Source organism: Pelodiscus sinensis, chromosome 10 (genome assembly GCF_052426305.1).
Source record: "Pelodiscus sinensis isolate ZL-2025 chromosome 10, ASM5242630v1, whole genome shotgun sequence".
NCBI classification, from domain to species: Eukaryota; Metazoa; Chordata; order Testudines; family Trionychidae; genus Pelodiscus; species Pelodiscus sinensis.
The window spans coordinates 11,661,354-11,681,552 of record NC_143061.1 but is presented as its reverse complement, the minus strand read 5'-3'; the positions used below and the strand labels follow the sequence as shown (position 1 = coordinate 11,681,552).

Here is a 20,199-nt window from a genome sequence, read left to right as displayed (position 1 = left end):
TTATCTCATTTTCTCTGTGGAAAGTGAGACAGGTAGAATGAACATTAAACAATCCCTAGTAAAGGCAAGAGATTAACAAGAAAAATAGTGGAAGGAAGGAAAGAGAAAAGGAAAAACAGTGCAGATACCACTGAAAATGATTAACCATGAAAAGGACAGAGAGAGAAGGGGAAAAGTAAAGAGAAGCTTAGAAGGGGTAAAAAGATAGTAACATACATTTTTACAAATGCATTGTTTACTTGTTTAAGTTTCAGTGAGAGTACTCCATTCACAATAATTAATTTTTTTCACCTCAGGAGCTATCGTTTTAGGAGGTTGGCATCATGAGTCTGTTCTCCTCCTTTCCTATTTGGTCACTACATACATGGCAAACTTTTTCAACCCCTGGGTGGTAGTGTGTGGTTTAATAATGCAAATTATGGTAGCATGCTTTTGTTCTTATCTTGTTCCAGTCTCTGAAAAACCAGAACTATATTTTGTAAGAAGAAAAAACCAAAAATACCCCTTGTAGATAAGATTTTTATCACCGTATTTGAGTTTGCAACTTTACTGCTCACTTGATTTTTTTTTTTTGATACTATAGTAAATATTCATACTAAAAATAAATTGTACAAGCCCATCTTAGTCTCTAACAGATGTATCTTAAATTTATCATCATAGGGACATCTCAAGTGAGAAGGTTGTTTTTTTTTTCTCCCCATAGTGCTCCAAAACGTTACATAGGATAAACCAGATAGTACAGACTCTTTTTCAAGTTCAGGGAAGCTGAAAATCATGGTAGTGGTCCTGAATAGTTTTTTAATCACTTATCAATACAATTTGAGCAGAGCCATCATTTGCTACAGGGATGGTGAGCAATTGGTTTGGACCTCTGCCCTGACTTCTCATAATTCCTCACCATCTCGTTTTGTAGTGTCTTCCTTGGAGCTGTGGGGCACTGTGGGTTAGGCTGGAGCTCCTAATGGCCACATTGTCAATGCTACTTCCTGTGATCTAGATAGAAAACAGCGGCAGCCTGAGCCAAAGCTGAGTTTGGAGCAAATCCGGCTCAATACCTGCCTTTGGCCAGCCATCAGTGAGGAGGCAGCACCTCTCCACCCCAAATCTTCAGACAGGACTGACCAGCTAATGCCTCAGAAGCCACTGTGGCCTCACCAGGAGGCAGAAATAGGCATGATGATAGAACTCGGCATGTCTAGAATCTGAGCATTCCATCCTGTAAACATTTACTCCTGAGGGTAGTCCAGCTGAGATGACTGGGGCTACATGATTAAGAATGTACAGGATTGATCTCTTGCTGAATCTCCAAGGGCAAAGTTAAGTGCCTACTGTGACAGTCAACGCTTAAATCTTGTAGCTATTCTAGAATACTGAAAAACTGGCATGTAGAGTAGATCTAGAAGGAAGCTGATGAAGGCTCTTTGTACTCTGTGTGAAAGCCAATCAAGATCCAGGGAGAATCATGTAACAGCAACTCCTCTGGCTAATTTAGGGAGCTTCACTGACTAACTTCAGAGGAAGTCTCATTAGCCCTGTTCCTCTGAGGGGATGTTGGCTGTGTTGAGGACAGAGGGAGGCATCCAGCAGCAACCCAGACATTCCCCAGGTTTTCAGTGAGTATCCCTTTTGTGTGCTTCTGGATTCATTGCTGCCAAATACAGCAGGCACACTGTTATGTTATAAGGTTGATTTCATGATACAGCATAGTTGCAAAGGTAGATACATTGTGAACAAGTATTTTGAATTGCTTTTATAAGCTGCTTAAGATAGAGGACACTTAATCAACAATAGAAAAATAGTATTTCTATGAAAAATATACAGTTATATTAATCACTGACAATTTAACTTTTTTTTCCCCCAATATCTTAGGTTTTGCTATAGGCATGCCTGTCTGTGAATTTGATATGGTTAAGGATCCAGAAGTGCAGGACTTCAGGAGAAATATTCTTAATGTTTGTAAAGAAGCAGTGGACCTTCGAGATGTGAATGCACCCCATAGTAGAGCATTATATGTCTGTCCTCCAAATGTTGAATCTTCACCTGAACTGCCCAAGCACATATACAATAAACTAGATAAAGGTAAAAATGTTTCTTACAACAACTTAATGGTACTTATGTTAATTAATAAAAATTTCAGTTAGTAAAGTTGGTGATGGCAGACAGGTAAATCATTATTTATATAGCATATTTAATACACATTAGCAACATCTTATACTTCGATTACACACTTTGTTTTCAGTCCAGATAGCTAGCTTAGTAGGAGCTGAATTCAGAATAAATGTCACATTTGATCAAGCATATAGGTTGATATTCTATATTCTAGGAAAACTTTTATACAACTTGAGTAATCCAGTTATTGCATGGATTTATGTAACTGTTTAGTGGTTGTGACAGGGCCAGCTATCAGCATTTTTTTCAAGATCTGAAGTGTCTCTAATCAGAACATGTAGAATTAAATGATCCTGGGAATACAAACTATCTTCTAGTCTTCAGAGTAGTCAAATTGTCAGTGGGAAAAGACTGGTTTAATAAGTACTGTATTAATTGTTTAGAAATAATTTTGTAATTAAATAACAGTTTGAACTTACACGTTCTTAGTCAGCGAGATCAGAATAGCTTTTTGAGTTGTAAACGGTGTCTATTTAGCGCTTTTGCAGAAGGTTGTCTGCACTTTGGAAAACTGGGCTGTGAATTGTGCCTGCATGTCTTTTCAGGAAGCTCTTCCAAGTCTGACCAGTTTCTTTAGAAGACTACATATGGGCAGTAATAGAATCTGATGTTATTTCACATTATTCCAGGGCAAATAATAGTGGTGATATGGGTAATAGTCTCCCCGAACAATGACAAGCAGAAATATACCTTAAAAATCAACCATGACTGTGTTCCTGAGCAAGTTATTGCTGAAGCAATCAGGAAAAAAACACGAAGTATGTTGCTGTCATCTGAACAACTAAAACTCTGCGTTTTAGAGTACCAGGGCAAGTATATTTTAAAAGTGTGTGGCTGTGATGAATACTTGCTAGAAAAATATCCACTGAGCCAGTATAAGGTGAGTTACTTGTAAATTAATGGATTTGCTTGTAAATACGCTCAAATTAAAATTGAGAGGGTGGCAAGAGGGATGATGATGAATTAAGATTCTGTAATGTAAGTTTCATTTCTTAAACTAATTCAGAAAGCAGAAAATGGAAATTAATATTATTAGCCAAGTAGCTCAAATTTTTGCTCAATTGACCTTACTATGTGCAAATAATTGCATTATAAATAAAAATCCAGCAGAAGTGCTCAGCTTTTGGCCTATCCATGCTCCCATTGAAGTCAGTTGGAATTTATTCTAATGGGAGTGAAGGCCAGTGCTGAGCACTTTTGGAAATCCCATCTAAATTTAGGAGCACTACATTAAGTAAAGTGTAATCCAGTGCTAAATTGTGAAATAGGCATTACTAATATAAATGACATTTTTATTTAGAAATAGATATTCTAACTCCTTTTTGCCTTGTGGTTGCTGAAATATCAATAAGGAGTATCCCTACACTGCAGAAAGTATAGCTAAACCATGTTAATGTTTTTTGTCTTAAATAATAGCCATCACTTTGACAGGAAACCACTGGATGGAAGAGCTCATGAGTGGAGCAGAATATATTGTTACTTGATGGTCCTGGTGACCAGAGGCTGACTGAGTCGTGTTGCTTTCTCTTTATAGACTACAACTGTAACAAGACACTGTCAGCCCTTTACCACTAGTTGGAAGCATGGTCTAACCATGCTCCCATTGAAGTCAGTGGAAATTTGTTCTAATGGGAGTATAGGCCAATGCCGAGTGCTTTCTTAGCCTTTTAGGTTTTATATATGCTTTCCAGTTAATACTTATAAGTATTGATTACAAAGAAAATGCAGCAAAACATTCTTTTTTTTCCCCCTCTCTTCCCCCCATTCCCCTTCCAACTATTGCAGTACATAAGAAGTTGTATAATACTTGGCCGAATGCCCAACCTGATGCTGATGGCTAAGGAAAGCCTTTATACACAACTGCCACTGGATACCTTTACAATGCCATCTTATTCCAGGCGGATCTCTACAGCTACGCCATACATGAATGGCGAAGCTTCAGCCAAATCTCTCTGGGCCATAAACAGTGCTCTCAGGATAAGAATTCTCTGTGCCACCTATGTAAATGTAAACATTCGAGACATTGATAAGGTAACTGAAATTCTGAATGTATGCATGTCAAATTACTGGCTAGAATCAGAATGAAAACACTGAGCCACAGACAACTCAATAGGCCTCTCTAACAAAATTAGGGAATCAGCTGGTCAACACTGTATTCATACCAGCTACTAACATTAATTAGGGACCTAATTCACACTTAAGTAAATGGAAAGACTCCCACCGACCAGTGAGTGTTTAACAGGATCTAGGATCATACAGAACTCACAGACAACTAGCAAAGTGTATATTTTCAAATTAAATTTCTTGATTAAAATTACATGATAGTTCATCTGAATTTTTTGTTTCTTTGGTTAGACTGCAGTGTTTTTTGATAAGTCCATATAATCTCTTTGAATTTTTTGTTTTGTTTTTTAAAGTGTGTCAGTAGTTGAAAGTGGTATGCACAACTATTGCTTCCATTGCCATCTTTTCCTTTTGATAGACATAGAAATCCATATATAAATTTAGGCCCAGCTTTGGCTGTCTCAAATATCTAAACCTTGCTTTAGGTATCCAAGCTTAATTTTTTTTTCAGAGGTTTTTAACACCCTCAGCTGACATCGATTTCAGTAGGTACTAGGGATTACACATCCTGTTATAAGTGGCCTAATTTTCTTAGACACCAATCTGAGAATTTTGGTCTTATTCATTTAACAAGAAGCATCATAAAACTTTTACAGTAATATGTAAAAGGAAAAATTGTAGCTTTAATCTGTGAAACCCAAAATGTTGAGGTTCTGAGTTGAATACTTAGCAATTGGTGATTTCATCTAAAACAAACTGGAAGAGGAGCAGGAAAAACGAAAGGTTTTTTTCTTAAAACAACAAATACTACGATTAAAGAGCCATTACTGTAAGAACTGGGACAAGTTTTGAAACATGCTATGGACAAATTTGGTACTCTCACTTGGGGGAAAAAAGATAAGGAAAACACATCAGAAATAATTGCTTTCAGCATAAACTATTACAAACCCTAACTCTTGTGTGTGCTTGGAGGTTGCCCTGTTAACCTTCCATCCACATAGCTTGCCTTGGCACTCAAGGATAAATTCCAGTTGTGTTGCTTTATTTGAAAGGCAGTCATAACTAGCTTTGAAATGGTGATGCAGAGATAATAAAGTAAAAAATTGTAGTAAGCACATAGTAAGAATACTTTACAGTATATGAACTCATTTATGCCTTATTGCTTTTTCTCTAGTGAATAGAAATTAGAGTGACACGTGGTTCTAATCAGCATCTAATAGTGTTGTTGTTTACAGTAAAATCTCCTTTTCAGACTTGGGTCTAGTATTCAAATGGGCTGTAGTGGATGCTGATGGTTAAAATTGTTGTTTTCAGATCTATGTTCGAACTGGTATCTACCATGGAGGAGAACCTTTATGCGACAATGTGAATACTCAAAGGGTACCTTGTTCCAATCCAAGGTAAATAATGCTACTGTAATATTTCAGGGAAATCTGATTTCCAGAGCTTTCTTAAGTGGAAATAGATTCTGTCCATACCAGTTTGTACCAAGGTTCCTGGCTGGGAAGTATTAATAAGATAGTAGGCCTCACTGAAAGGAAAAAAAAACAGCCTTATTTTCTAAAAAGATACTGAAAATCCTTTATTTTAAAAGGAAACCATTTACATGTGTAGCTATCTAAGAATTATAACTAATCATTGGAGTTTTCCTTTTAAATTGATCACTCACTTTCATTTACAAATTTGCTTAATTGGATTAATTTAAACAATGTAGATCTTCATTTTGGTTTATAGAATGTTACATAAAAACAGCAACCTTTATTCAACAAGTCTGTTCTGTGTATTCATAGTTTTGTCTATGGCCCAAAAATGTGCAGCATTTCCCTTTTTTTGCTTACAAGAGAGAACCAGCACAGCTACTGGAAATTTGTGATCCATTCTATTCTGGCTTGTGACTTGCAGTTGGAGCTTTGCTAAATTCAAATTCTGCCTGTAACATGCAACAGATCTCTTTAGCAAGGTTGCATATGTGTTTGTCCTGCGAAACCTATCTCTATGACAAAGACAAACATAGCTTGACTTTCATATCCCAGTGTGTGTTTGCAGAGCTGGCCACTTGACAACATATTGTCTTCTGCCGCTTGTTCTGTTCATCTCACAGTACAATCTGGGAACATGATTGAGTTCCACAATACAAACAATCTTGTTGCCCTGCCAGTCCTCCCACCCCCTCCCCAGCTATGCCAGGCTTCCCACCTCCAGCCCAGCTCCCAGCGTGCTGGGCTTGTTGTCCCATTGGACAGCACACTGGGCTTTCCATTGGGACTCTCTCATCCTGGAACATGTTGCCGGATCAGATAGTCCCGGTATATAGAGGTTCAACCTGTAGGCTGTGTCTACACTGGCCACTTATTCCGGAAAATCAGCCGCTTTTCCGGAATAACTTGCTAGCTGTCTACACTGGACCCTTGAATTTCCAGAAAAGCACTGACGATCTACTGTAAAATCATCAGTGCTTTTCCGGAAAAACTATGCTGCTCCCGTTCGGGCAAAAGTCCTTTTCCGGAAAACTGTTCTGGAAAAGGGCCAGTGTAGACAGCACAGATTTCTTTTCCTCAAAAAAGCCCCGATCGCGAAAATGACGATTGGGGCTTTTTTGCGGAAAAGAAATCTGTGCTGTCTACATTGGCACGGACGCTTTTTCGGAAAAAGTGCTTTTCTGGAAAAGCATCCTCCCAATGTAGACGCGCTTTTTCCGGAAATACTTATAATGGAAAACTGTTCCGTTTTAAGCATTTCCGGAAAATCATGCCAGTGTAGATGTAGCCGTAGTGTATAATTCAACAGAACCCTAATGGATATTGCTATACAGATGTTTGGAAAATATCCATTTGCTAGCTAGGAAATTAATCTTTCTTACTATGCTTTGTATAGGAAGTATTGCTGTAGATTAGTGGCTTTCAACCTTTTTGTTTGTGGATCCTTACAAAATTTCAAACAGAGATGAGGGCCTCTTTGAAAATCTTAGATAAGATCTGCAGACTCCAGAGGTCCACAGACCACAGTTTGAAAACCACTCCTGAAGATTGTTGGCATTTAATAAATACAAATAATAAATTTTGTAGTGAAATTTAACTTTAAGTAAAAACCATAGTATTTATTACACCTGGGAAAAGGAAGTATACATTTGGGAGAAGGTAAATGAGACACTGGTACTAAATGTATACGACTGGTCAGTTTTACAACAGTTTTTCATTCACTTACTTCCTCTTAGGATTTATATCCTCAGTTTTTCATCCACTTATCTGTGGGTGTGTCTAGACTACCGAGTTTTGTCGACAAAAGTGGAGTTTTGTCGACAAAACTATACCAGCATCTACACTACCGCTGAGTTCTGTCGACATAATGTCGACAGAACTCAGCAGTTTTGTCGACGCTGGTATACCTCATTTTACGAGGCATAACACCTTCTGTCGACAGAGTTCTGTCGACAGAAGGTGTTATTGCCTGTAGGGTTGCGTCCAGACTACGGGGTTCTGTCGACAAAGCAGCTTGCTTTGTCGACAGAACTCAATGTGTCTGGACGCTCTTTGTCGACGGAAGTTTTGTCGACAGTATCTGTTGACAAAACTTCTGTCGACAAAACGCGGTAGTCTAGACGTACCCTGTCACAGTACTTCCACTACGCCTTTGGTTGAGGAGTGGGTTTCTCTCCTATCTGGGAGTGGCTGTTTATATATTCGTGTTATCACATACTGATGTGCTTATGGTGGGTGTTTTGGTTTTTTTGCTTGATTTGAGCCTACAAAACTACTTTAAAATGTATGGCTCTCTATTGTAATGTAATGGTAAACATGGCATTATCTGTCTTCTAATGATCCCAATACTGAGTTTACAAGTAGAAATACATTTTTTCCAACTAATAGCTCTTGCAACTCAAACTTGTCTCAGAGTCAAGCCAAGTTCTTTATTTCATATGCATCTTCATGAATAGTTAAAAAAATGTTCATGCCAAATTAAGCCATTAAGAACCATTCAAACCAATGTCTTCAGACTAGACCTACATTGATAGTTATTCAGGAACTTTGCACAAAAAGTGCTTTGTATTGGTAAGCTGTTTTGTTGATGGTGCCCAAGAAGGAATAAAATCCAGCAAACTTTCTCCAAGCAATGTTAATTCTGCAGGGCTAACCAGAGTAAAAATCAATCGAAGACATACATTGGTGACTAGAAGCAGTAGATGTGACTGAATACGTGTAGGTAGCTGATCTGCTCAGTCAGAAAATGCCATTTTGATGTGTGTGTTTTTTCTACGGTAAAAATGTTTAATATCCTTCCAAGAGGAACTAATTCTGTTTTTTCTATATTTTGTGCCTCTTGACTAACTGTACTGAGTCTTATCTGTTTTTGTTATTTTACTTTTAAAATCCCATAGATGGAATGAATGGCTATTGTATGACATGTACATTCCTGATCTCCCACGTGCTGCTCGGCTTTGCCTTTCCATCTGCTCTGTTAAAGGCAGAAAGGGTGCTAAGGAGGTACAGTATTTAATAATTCCAATGTATTGTAAGATAAAACTCCAGACAGCCAGGTTTGTGAAGAGCAGTTGGTCAACATTTTAATGAGTTGGTCTTACCAAAACCACTGTTTTTCTTGAATTTTTATTTTGTTTAAAATATCACCTAAGATGTAGAAACTTCTAAATTTGATTGACTTTAAAAGTAATATATTTGTTACAGATTATCCATGCAGTATTAATTGTGGTCTGCATTGTTGAACAGAAAAAGTTAGGCCAAAATTTTCAAACATTGATGCCTAAAGTTAGGTTCCTTAATCCATTTTTAGGTATCTAAAGCAAGCACTTGCATCTCCTTTTGACTTAAATGGGAGTTGGGATTGCTAAGCATTTTGAAATAAATCACAAGCTTTACTGAATTGCCTAAAATGTGGGGTTTGTATCCTACTTTCAAACTCAAACATTGGTTCATTTTTTGTGAGTGTGTAAGACTTTACAGAAACTTTAATTTAAAATCTTTGAAAGACTTGCTGGAGGAAAAAATCTTACTACGCAGCTATAACTCTTTAGATTTGTGGTTTTGAAATGATTGTCATGGTTGTTGATGAGACAAAGGTTCGAAGTCTCACAGGGAAATATGCTATAATTTTGATAATTTGCTCTCTGCTAATATACATATTTGATAATCCATACTTTCACACACAGTCTCTCCCCATTTGCTAGTAAGGGTTTCATAGCAGAGACAGAGTGCTCTAATGTCATCTCATGACAACTCTGGTAACTTGTTCTATCATGTATTCTCTAAATGAAGTATCACTAATTTAAATTGGATTTGTCAAAATAAACCTAGTACAATGTGCAATGTAATTCTTGCTTTTTAATTGTTTGTTCTGCTCTTTTTGCTAACTTAAATTGATTAATTACAATAATACATTACTCATTCATAATAGCAAAGGTTATACTACACTATTTTCCTGAATCCAGCTGACATCTGATATCCAAACACGATTACACGAAAAAAGTATTGACACGAATCCGCATGCCCTTGCTTTTCATTGGCATATGTTGTTTTCTTGATTAGAAAACTTAGAAACCAAGATATAACAAGCATATTAAAAAAATAGATAACAGCCAGTATTTTTCCTATGTTGGCTTTGCTTTTAATATATTATATTTCTGCCTTTCCATAGTGTCAATGTGCTACAGTACAAATAAGAATATTTTTATTTACTTTGATTCAATATTTCAGTTTTTCATGAATCTTTTTCCTCCTCATTAGTCTTTGAAATCTGATACTATGCTGTAACTTGATCACTTTCATCTCATTTGTTAATAATCATTTGGTCTTTTTAAGGAACACTGTCCATTGGCTTGGGGAAATATAAACATGTTTGATTACACACATACTCTTGTATCTGGGAAAATGGCTTTGAATCTGTGGGCTGTGCCTCATGGGCTGGAAGATCTGCTAAATCCTATTGGCGTTACAGGGTCAAATCCGAATAAGGTAAATTGATGCTTATATGCTAACTTCAGCTTTAGTAACACATGTCTACTTGTTCATATTATAGTGATTTCTGATTTATAATTTTTCTTCAGAACAATCATGAAAATTCTTTTTTCCTCAGGAAACTCCATGTTTAGAGCTGGAATTTGATTGGTTTAGCAGCCCTGTAAAGTTTCCAGACATGACAGTGATTGAAGAACATGCCAATTGGACTATATCTCGAGAACTAGGGTTTAACTACAGCCATGCGGGACTGGTAAGGGGAATTTACTTTCCAGGATTAGTTACTAAAACTTTAAAATATTTGCACATTTTGAAGTGCTTCATTTGTGGGGAAAATATATTTGATATTAAGATATATGAAACCAAATTCATTTTTTAAAAACACTAGGCAGAAAAATGCCAACAGGTTCTGTATCTTGCAGCAAAACATACTGATGCTTCAATAATCAACCAGAATCTTTTAAGGGTCAGCTGTGTCTTACTGTGCAAATATAAGCTGGAAACAAGTCCAGAACTATAAATAACTTGTCTGGATGTCAGAATGTTAGGTTAATTTTGCAAAAAATGTAATAGGGTTAGATTCTCCATTAGTGACCCTATTTCTTTTAATTTCCTCTGCTCCCTCCCACAGTTGCATGTCTGTTGTATATAGGCTGTGTCTTTGGAAAATCTTTTTTATAGTCTGTAATATGCTTGTAACTGCTTTAGCAATGCTGATCTCTAATTTTCATATTCTATCAAACTGCCACAAGTTAATTTCATTAGCAATCAGAGATACAGAGTCTTGATATAAGCTGAGCCCCATGTATTCTGCGATTCAGTGGCCTTGAAATTTACCACCAAATCTATACTTTATTTCAAACACTGAGCTTTCTTTTTTAAATTATATCTCTAGCCCTGAGTAAGTATAAATCCTTAAAAATATGAAAACCAGTTCAGTGTTTTCTTCCTGAAACAGTAGGTCTTCGATGTAAACTCATTCACATCAAAATGCTTTTGGTGCTGTATTCCCAAAATAGTAATTTAGGTCCACTTTACTTCAGAATCCCATGAGTATATGGTATAACCTTAGAACACTAACATTAAATGCTTTTCCAAACCATTCAGATTGTTTTGTTTTATACATTTGTTTTATTCTGGTTGGGCGAAACATGAGTGGCACTACCCCCCCAAGAACCAGCTTGCAATGCCACTCAGTCAAACTTGGCCTGATTGCCTCCACAGATGTCCCTGAAATTAATTTGAAAATGTTGGTCAGTATGGACTGCACTTTATCTGCAAACTCTTCAAAATGCTTTCCCTGCTCATGAGCACAACCTCAGTCTTGCTTGGGTTCTGCTTCAGCCAGCTGTTCTTTGTCCTTTAGCTGATCTTATCAAAGCACTGGGCTGCTATGCTGGTGGTAGTGTGGCCATGTGGGTGAGTGATAAGTAGGACTGTGTGTCCTCTACATATTGCTGGCTCCTCCTATTGCTCGTATTGGCCAAAGTTTTCAAAGTTAGGTGCAAGAGTAATGTGTACTTCATATTCTTTTAAAACAAGCACAGGGTTCGGACTTGAGTGTCATGTTTTGGCATAAAAATAAAGAATAAATTGTCTTTAAAACACAGCCCCAAGTAAGAGAGAAAATGGTAATATGGGCACAGCAGTTGGTCAACAGTATTAAAGGTAGCAAAGACTGAAGAGAATGAGTATGATCCTTAGGATTGGCAGTAAACCATGATTAGTGAAGGTCTGTAAATTAATGGCTTCTAAAATATTCATCTCTGCAATAACTGAAACCTGTTTAATTTCTTACTCTGTGCCCATGACTGTGGTACCTTTTTAAAAATTACAAATCACTCTCCTGAATGTCCCCATTTCTTCTATGTGAAAGTAACAGTGTGTAGTTAGTTATGCTTTCATAGTGATGTAATTTTCTCAAACCTACAGGACAGATTAGTAGCAGAGGTCCTCTGATAATTACAGATGTAAACAAATATGCCTATTAATTACTAATCTTATTCACCTCAAATTCAGAAGCTGCTTTAAGGTAGACCTTTAGAATGGTCATGTGAGTGTCTAGAAGTTGGGGTGCATATCTGAAGTATGTTTGTATTTTCTTGATTGTGAATCTTGAAAGAGTAAACGATTTTTAATTTTTGTAGGCTTTTTGGTACCGTTGGTGTCTCAAATATAGCCATTTTTATCTATCTTTGGCTGAAACTAAAAAGTTCTATTAGGTTTTTAAAGGCACAACAAAGATGATGCAGTACATTTTTAATTTTAAAAATATTCAGGGTTTTTCAAGGTTAGCATGGTGGGTCACCTGGGTGTAATATTCACTCTAATTGTTTCCATTCATATGTGGAATAAACTTTGTGCGCTGAGGTATGTGTGGATATGCACCACCAATAGAAACACATGCTGCCAGCTGTGTGCAGAACTCTGCTAATCAGCTGGGCGGCATTTGAATCTCTCCTGGGTAGCTACCCAAGTGCTCAGTTTACAGGGAACACTGGATCGGTGTTTATTTCCTATTGAACCAGCTTGCTCAACCCCATAACACTCAGAAGTGAGATTATACCTTTCTCCACCTCTAAATGCTATGTTAGCATCTGTTTCCATTTCAATCCAATAATGTTCATTGATACTATCTCCTTTTTTCTCCTTAGCTCCTTACTAAAACTCTACTTTGCCAGCCAAATAGCCTCTTGCTGCTTCCTCTAATCACTCTTTAAAACATCTTTTATAAAATCTTCCTAAATTTCTAATCTTTATTGATACCCCTATATTATATCTGTTTTTAACTTGTAAGCTCTTTGGGACAGGAGCGATGTGTTCTGTGAAGTACCACATGTGTTCATGGCAGTATAATAGTAATGCCAAGTAACTTGAAAATAAAACTTTGGACAAGACAATAATACATGCTAAACATTCAAGATCTGAAACTGGCTTTGAGTTTACTTGTCAAAACTTCTAAACAAGGTACTGTAGTCCCAATTGCTGTGGAAGCCACCAGGCCATTTTACCATAGTATTGTTCTGTAAAACATCTTCTCTTAACATAAAAAATAATAGATATGGATTTTTAAAAAATGTACTACACTGCCCTCTTATCCAATAAATTAGTAGAAATATTTAAGATCAGGTATAGATATTTTAATGGAACACTTATAGATCCATTGTTACCTCAAATATTGAAGCTTTCTTAAATATTTAAATTTATATATTCTCTACTTTACTGTCCCATACTTCATAGAATTGCAAGTTTTTGATGTTGACCTCAACAGGATAAATGCATTTTCCTACTGGGCTTGACCTAAACCATGAGTTTTCTGACCTAATAATATACAGGTACATTTTGTCTTATGATCCAACATGTGCAAATAGTTTTAAATCTTGTATTAATATTAAGTGAAGGTCAAGAAAATGTAGTGACCCCTCCAACATATAGTGAATTAAAAGAAAATCAAGATTTGAACTTGAGCTTCCTTATTCCTAGTCACATTGTGAAGCTTTTATACCACATCAGATTTACAGGGGAAACAGTCAACTTGAAGCCTGATCAGTTGTGAAAAAAGGATTTTCTGATGATACTCTTGTTTCCTAAATCCACTTGCCAATTTGTATAGTATGCGGCAAACAAATTTCCTTTTTACATTTAATTTTTCTCTGCCTGATTGCTTACAACAAATACACAAACAAGAGGGAAAACTGAATAACTTGTATTGGGAAAAAGGGAGCTAAAGAAATTAACTGAAAAACCATTTTCTTACAGTCACTTTCAGTTAAAGTAATCATCATTGTTTCTAACAGCTGCAGCTATAAAAGGAATTTCTGAACTGATTTTTGTCTTTTTAGTTAATGCTTTAGCTGTAGAGAACAGCACTAGTGTGCTAATTTTGTTCCCTTACTCAGATTTTTTTAAAAATTTGGCTTTGTTCTACTTGTGATGACTCTATCAGAAGCTAGATAAATGTTTTTAAAAAGCTTTTAATTGTATTTATGAATAGTACATGAACGTGACTTTTTTTAATAGTAAGTTATTCCAGGAGTGGGGAAGCCATATACTCCATCCTAACATCTCCCATAATTCATAGCCTCTCTTGCCAAAACATCAAGTATATATCCCAGTTTTTAATGTGAGACCTTTAGAATAAACTTCATTGTGCTACATCCATTGCATGTTCTCTTAAAAATAGTTCCACTAGTGGCAGTCCTAAAAAATTTTCCTGTTCCCATATCTGAATCAATTTACTTGCTTCAGAAGCTGCATGCAGTAAAGTGTACAGCCAAGTGGCTGGATTACAGGCAGTCCCCGGGTTACGTACAAGATAGGGACTGTAGGTTTGTTCTTAAGTTGAATCTGTATGTAAGTGGGAACTGGCGTCAGCCGCTGCTGAAACTGATCAGTTTCAACCGCGGCTGAATCTGGATGCCAGTTCTGACTTACATACAGATTCAACTTAAGAAACCCAGGCGTCCCCAAGTCAGCTGCTGCTGAAACTGATCAGCGGCTGATTCCAGGAAGCCTGGGGCAGAGCAACTCTGCCTCGGGCTTCCTGTAGTCAGCCACTGGTCAGTTTCAGCAGCGGCTGATTTGGGGACGCCTGGGGCAGAGCAGCTGGGGTGCTGCTGGGTTGCTCCAGTAGCGGCTCCTCGGCGCTACTGGAGCAACCCAGCAGCACCCCAGCTGCTCTGCCCCAGGCGTCCTGATTCAGTTGCTGCTGAAACTGACCAGCAGCGGCGGAATCAGGACGCCTGGGGCAGAGCAGCTGGGGTGCTGCCGGGTTGGTCCGGAGCAGCGCTGCGGGACCAACCCGGTAGCCCCCAGCTGCTCTACCCCGGGGGTAGGCAAGAAAAGCCTGGTCTGCTGGGGGGGGGGGCACTAGCTGCACCCCCCCCCCCCCCCCCCCCCCAGACCAGGGGGACAGGAGCAAAGCCGCGGAGCATTCCCGCAGCGGGACAGCCCAAGTGCGCCCGGGCTGTCCCGCTGCGGGCGTGCTCCAAGGCTTTGCTCCCCATCTCCCTGCAGACCAGGGAGACGGAGAGCAAAGCCGCGGAGCACACCCGCAGCGGGACAGCCTGGGCGCGCTTGGGTTGTCCCGCTGCGGGCGTGCTCCAAGGCTTTGCTCCTGTCCCCCTGGTCTGCTGGGGGGCTCCAGCAAAGCCGCTGGACCCCCCCCAGCAGACCAGGGGGACAGGAGCAAAGCCGCCCAGGCGGCGGGAGTCCCGCTGCCTGGGCAGCTTTGCTCCGGGGCAAACGAGCAAAGCCGCCCAGGCAGAGGGACTCCCTCCGCCTGGGCGGCTTTGCTCGGGTGTCCCTGGTCTGCTGGGAGGGGTCCAGCGGCTTTGCTGGACCCCCCCCCCCCCCCCCCAGCAGACCAGGGAGACCGGGAAACGCTTTTCTCGCCCCGGAGGACACGGGTGGCAACCCGCCGCCCATGAGCTCCGGGGCGAGAAAAGCCCCGTTCGTAAGTGCGGATCTGACATAAGTCGGGGACTGCCTGTACTAATCTGGTGGTAGATGCGTGGGGAATAAGTTTATGGAGGGATTTTCATTACATATCAGCTGCGAGGGAGCATGGTTTGTTCACTCCCCTTAATTTAAACAATTTTAAATGTCTCTGTATAACACCATGATGGCTGCATTGTGTGAGTAACTACAGTATAATAAGTACAAAAGAGAATTACATAACTAAAAGTGAAGGCAAAGCATAGTACTTCCCATCTTTAAATATGTTATGTGCCTGTTTTTTTGAACAGACCATAGGTAGCAGTAGACTATAATCTGTCAGTGCCTTCTGTGTTAAAATATTGTATGTATGTTTTAAGGCATAATAGCTCTTTTGTCTTTTAAAGGGTATCTGGGTGATTCTAGTTTAGCTTGTTTCTCAAATGAGAACCAAACACACTTACAAAAAATCTTCCTACCAAGATGTTTTAGGTAGCTCCACAATTATGATACTCAGTAATCTAGCCAAAAGGGGGGTTCTGCCAACAAAATGGGAACTTCAGACAAAATTCCATTTTTAATGCACATTTCACATGGCAAAGAAGCTTTCTCTTTGCTTTTCTTTTTGCCATACTTTATAACTGTGCATTCTGAAGATCTCAAAACATGAATTAATTTTTAAAGACGTGTGCTGCTGAATAAAATTGTTTCTGGAGCATTTCAGCTTCTGACATAATTAAATTGCAAAACAAAAAACTTCTTAATTTTAGACAAAATTCCAAATCAAATCATAATGAACTTTTTATGGTGTGTGACTTTATGGGTTTTTGTGGGGGGAGGAGGTTCTTTAAAATTTTAAATTCTTTGGGGTTTATTTAATCAATTTGAATAAAAAAATCAAAACCTTTTGGTTATGACATTTTAAAAATAAAGACTTTTAATTTGGGGAGAGAAGATGGCTTTTTATTTCTCCATCTGAAACAATTCAGCAAATTAACACAAATTTGCAAAATGTCTAAATGTTGCAAATCTATATCTTTTGATGGAAACATGTTTTAAGATTAATCACTATGCCCTATTTGTGAATGGTGGTGCATGCTAAAACCCTATGTCACTAAAACCCCTTAGGACTTGTCTTTTTACAGTACAGGCAGTTCCACAAACAAAATATCAAGCTCTATCATCATGCCAAAAACAAAGCTTTACAATAACCATAGACTCAAAAGTTATTGCATTATGGGAGAAAGAAAGGGCAAAAAGAGTCAATCGTGACCAAGCTTGTTTATTTGATTTTGTATCCTATAAAATGCATCTGTGACTTGCTCTGAGCACATAAAATGAAACTAACTGAACTCAATTCCAGTGTGCAAATAGTTTCCCTGCGGGTTACACTGAGTGTCCCTATCCATTCAGGGAATCTAGTTAGCATTAACAAACACTGGCTTCACAGTCACATTGGAAATCAATTTGAAACTCTCCCCCTAGTTTTTAAAGCTTTCTGGGTATGTTCCATTTTTCCTTTCACTTATTTTTTTTCCCCATAATCCTCCAATCTTGACTTTCTCTTCCCCTTTCCAGCAGATTTCCTGAATAAATTGATAAATGTGGATGAGATTCTCACTTTAATCTTGTGGCTCATGGGGCTCTTGCTAGAATCTCATTCAATGGTAGCATGCTATCGTCTCTCCTATCTCATTTCTTTGGAATTACATCCCTTGTGGGGATAAGTGACTAGTCGACTGTCTGATAATCATAAGCTTATTGGATAGTTGACTAGTGATGCGACTAGTCGCTTCCCCCCCCTCCCTTGCTGCCTCTGTCAAAGAGGGGAAGCAAGGCGAGGGAGCAGGAGCCAGTGTTGGGGGGAGCTGGCTTAAAAGCCGGTTTTCTTCCCCTCCCCCCACCTCCCAGCACTGTCTCCATGGGGGACAGGGGAGGTAGAGGCACAGAGGGAAACGGCACGAGCGGGTGCTGAAGCAGTCTCTGCTTGCTCCGGTTCTGCTGCAAGACTGCTTCTTCTTTTTTTAATGTACAAGAGTTCCGCCAGGGCTATTGTACACTTCAAAGGCTCAGGCGCTGCAGGGAGCTCGGAGCCAGTCCTCCACTGACCTCATGTTCCCTGCTGGGCTTCCGCTTTTGAACTGTGGCAAGAGCTCTGCCAGTATCTTGCTACAGTTCAAAGGCGGAGACACCCTTATCGACTAATCAAATAGTCGATGGAAAGCCAATGGACTATTCAATTAATTAATTAATCTAAATTTAACATCCCTAATTCCCCACTCATTGTGGCAATTGTAAGCAGTTTACAAAAATCAAAGCAGTATAAAGCTGGCACTTCTCCATCTTTTTAAAAATATCCTATAGAGCTGCACTCTTGGATTGAAAGAAACAATAAACTAACGGATTTTTAAAAGACTATAAATGATGCTACATTATATAAAAATATTGTTTACATCAAGTGTATAACTTGTCTGAGAGCAGAAAAGAGTGTGGAAGGATAACGAACCATTTTATTTTACAGAGTAACAGGATAGCTAGAGATAATGAATTAAGAGAAAGTGACAAAGAGCAACTCCGTGCAATTTGTACACGAGACCCTCTGTCTGAAATCACTGAGCAAGAGAAGGACTTCCTTTGGAGCCACAGGTATAAAGAATCGTAAAGATAGGGTTCTGGAATTCTCTAATTTCATAAAACACATAATTGTCCTGTTCATTATGTTCTGCCTTGCTGTGGTTAGCATTTTAGCATTTTAGGAAAGTATACAATACAAGACTTTAGAGGAAAGCAGGTGATGTATGTAGTCCTTTATATGCCTCAAACTTTTTGCAAACTTACCTGCATAGACATATGCCTGTCCCATATGACTTTTTTATGCCTGCAGTGTCTCACTGGTACATAATATTTCAGGATTGAGAGCTATAGTCTGCAGTGATCAAAGTAAATTTACTTGCATATTCAAAGAGGTAAACAATAATTTATCTTTTTTTTTTTTTCCTTTTACAGACACTATTGTGTAAATACCCCAGAAATTCTACCAAAACTACTTTTGTCTGTTAAGTGGAACTCTAGAGATGAAGTAGCCCAGGTAATACACTTTAATAAAGTTTCTTGAATTAGTCGATCACTTATCATTATGATTTTCTTCAACTGGCATGAAAGTGAGCAATAGAGTTAGAATATGTGCTAGTGCAGTGATGCTCAGTCTTCGACTTGAGAGTCGCATGTGGCTCTTGGAGGTGTAGCTTACAGTTTTTCAAGGCTCCCTCCCTGAGCATTGTGAACTGCTGATTTGCAGTGCTCCAGGAGGGAGCTCCCACTCTTCCCTTCCCTTCCTCAGTGCAGCTAAAAAACAATTAGAATTCTTTGAACAATCACTGGATGTCATTACTCCCTTCTGTGGGCAGGAAACGACACAGGGCGAAAGCAACACAAAAAACCACAAGTACAAAGATGAGTTCAGATCTTTGAGAGAGCAGTGGGAACATGATTATTTCTTTGTGCCCAATAGTGGAGGTAAATGATCTGCTTTCATATGCCACAATTCTGTTGCCCAAGTCACAAAATCTAATTGTATCAGACATTACACTACTACTCATTCAAACTTCAGCATTGATTCTCCCCCCCCCCCCCTCCTTGGGAAGCGAACTCAGGAGAGACTTAAACCTCATGTAACAAAGAATAAAACAACAAAACATATTTCATATTAACACAAGTGAAAAAGTCTGCATCTACAAAATCACACATGAAATAATGAGAAAGATGAAGCCTCATGTTGATTGTGAGATGATAAAACACTGCATTTTAATAGTCTAATCAACACTGTTCCCTTACAAAAAAGTGCTTGAGAGAGGTGAGAAAACCGGTATCTGATTCAGTGGTGTTGAGATGGGCATCAGATATTGCAGAACACTGAAAATATCCTCAGGGAAAAGTTGTCTGTCTTCAGTGTTAGCCTTGCTATGGATGAATAGCCTGAATATCAATGACATCCCACAGTTACTGCTACTTGTCAGAGCTACCACTGCTGATTTTTGACGTGACAGAAGATTTATTAGACCTGGTACCCTTGACAAACAGAACAACTGGCGAGGAAATTAAAATCTCTGTATTGGATATCTTCAAAAAGTTCAACATACAGCCAGAAAAAAATTGCAGCAGTAACGACTGTGCTTCTGCTATGCTTGGCGAGAAAAATGGGGCTGTAGCTTTGCTGAAACAAGCTCTAAAAACGGATGAAAGATATTTTTTTTGTTTGGTATCTATGGTTTTTGGCAATTCAGACTGATTGCTCTCCATTGCATTTCTGTGCAGTGTCACTCAGCACTTAAATGAGTTCAATGTGAAGATGCAAGGCAAGAATAAGACTGTGTACAAACTGTACATAGCTGTCAAAACATTGTCAAATTTCAGTTGCTACATAGCAGTGTCAGCAAAGGTGACTACCATCTTTTCTTTTTCAAACATGAGAAAGTGATGAGGCAAAACCCCGATGCTGTAGATTGTTGCTCCCTTGAGTCAAAAGCAGCTTTGCAATGTGCTGGATGAACTAAATGAGAAT

The 20,199-nt window shown here is 38.7% G+C and overlaps 1 protein-coding gene across 2 annotated transcripts in view; it reads left to right on the top strand.

The window, feature by feature from the left end:
* The window catches only part of PIK3CA (phosphatidylinositol-4,5-bisphosphate 3-kinase catalytic subunit alpha), a 67,521-nt gene that overhangs the window by 29,221 nt on the left and 18,101 nt on the right, over nucleotides 1-20,199 (top strand). Inside the window, exons 4-12 of one of the 2 annotated variants that reach the window (XM_075938017.2) lie at nucleotides 1,870-2,079; nucleotides 2,799-3,049; nucleotides 3,955-4,200; nucleotides 5,548-5,633; nucleotides 8,609-8,714; nucleotides 10,047-10,199; nucleotides 10,321-10,455; nucleotides 18,160-18,284; nucleotides 18,645-18,726. In XM_075938017.2, coding sequence (XP_075794132.1) covers nucleotides 1,870-2,079; nucleotides 2,799-3,049; nucleotides 3,955-4,200; nucleotides 5,548-5,633; nucleotides 8,609-8,714; nucleotides 10,047-10,199; nucleotides 10,321-10,455; nucleotides 18,160-18,284; nucleotides 18,645-18,726 — 1,394 coding nt within the window. Of the gene's footprint in view, nucleotides 1-1,869; nucleotides 2,080-2,714; nucleotides 3,050-3,954; nucleotides 4,201-5,547; nucleotides 5,634-8,608; nucleotides 8,715-10,046; nucleotides 10,200-10,320; nucleotides 10,456-18,159; nucleotides 18,285-18,644; nucleotides 18,727-20,199 lie in introns of those variants that run through there. The other variant, XM_075938018.2, reaches the window with a different exon arrangement.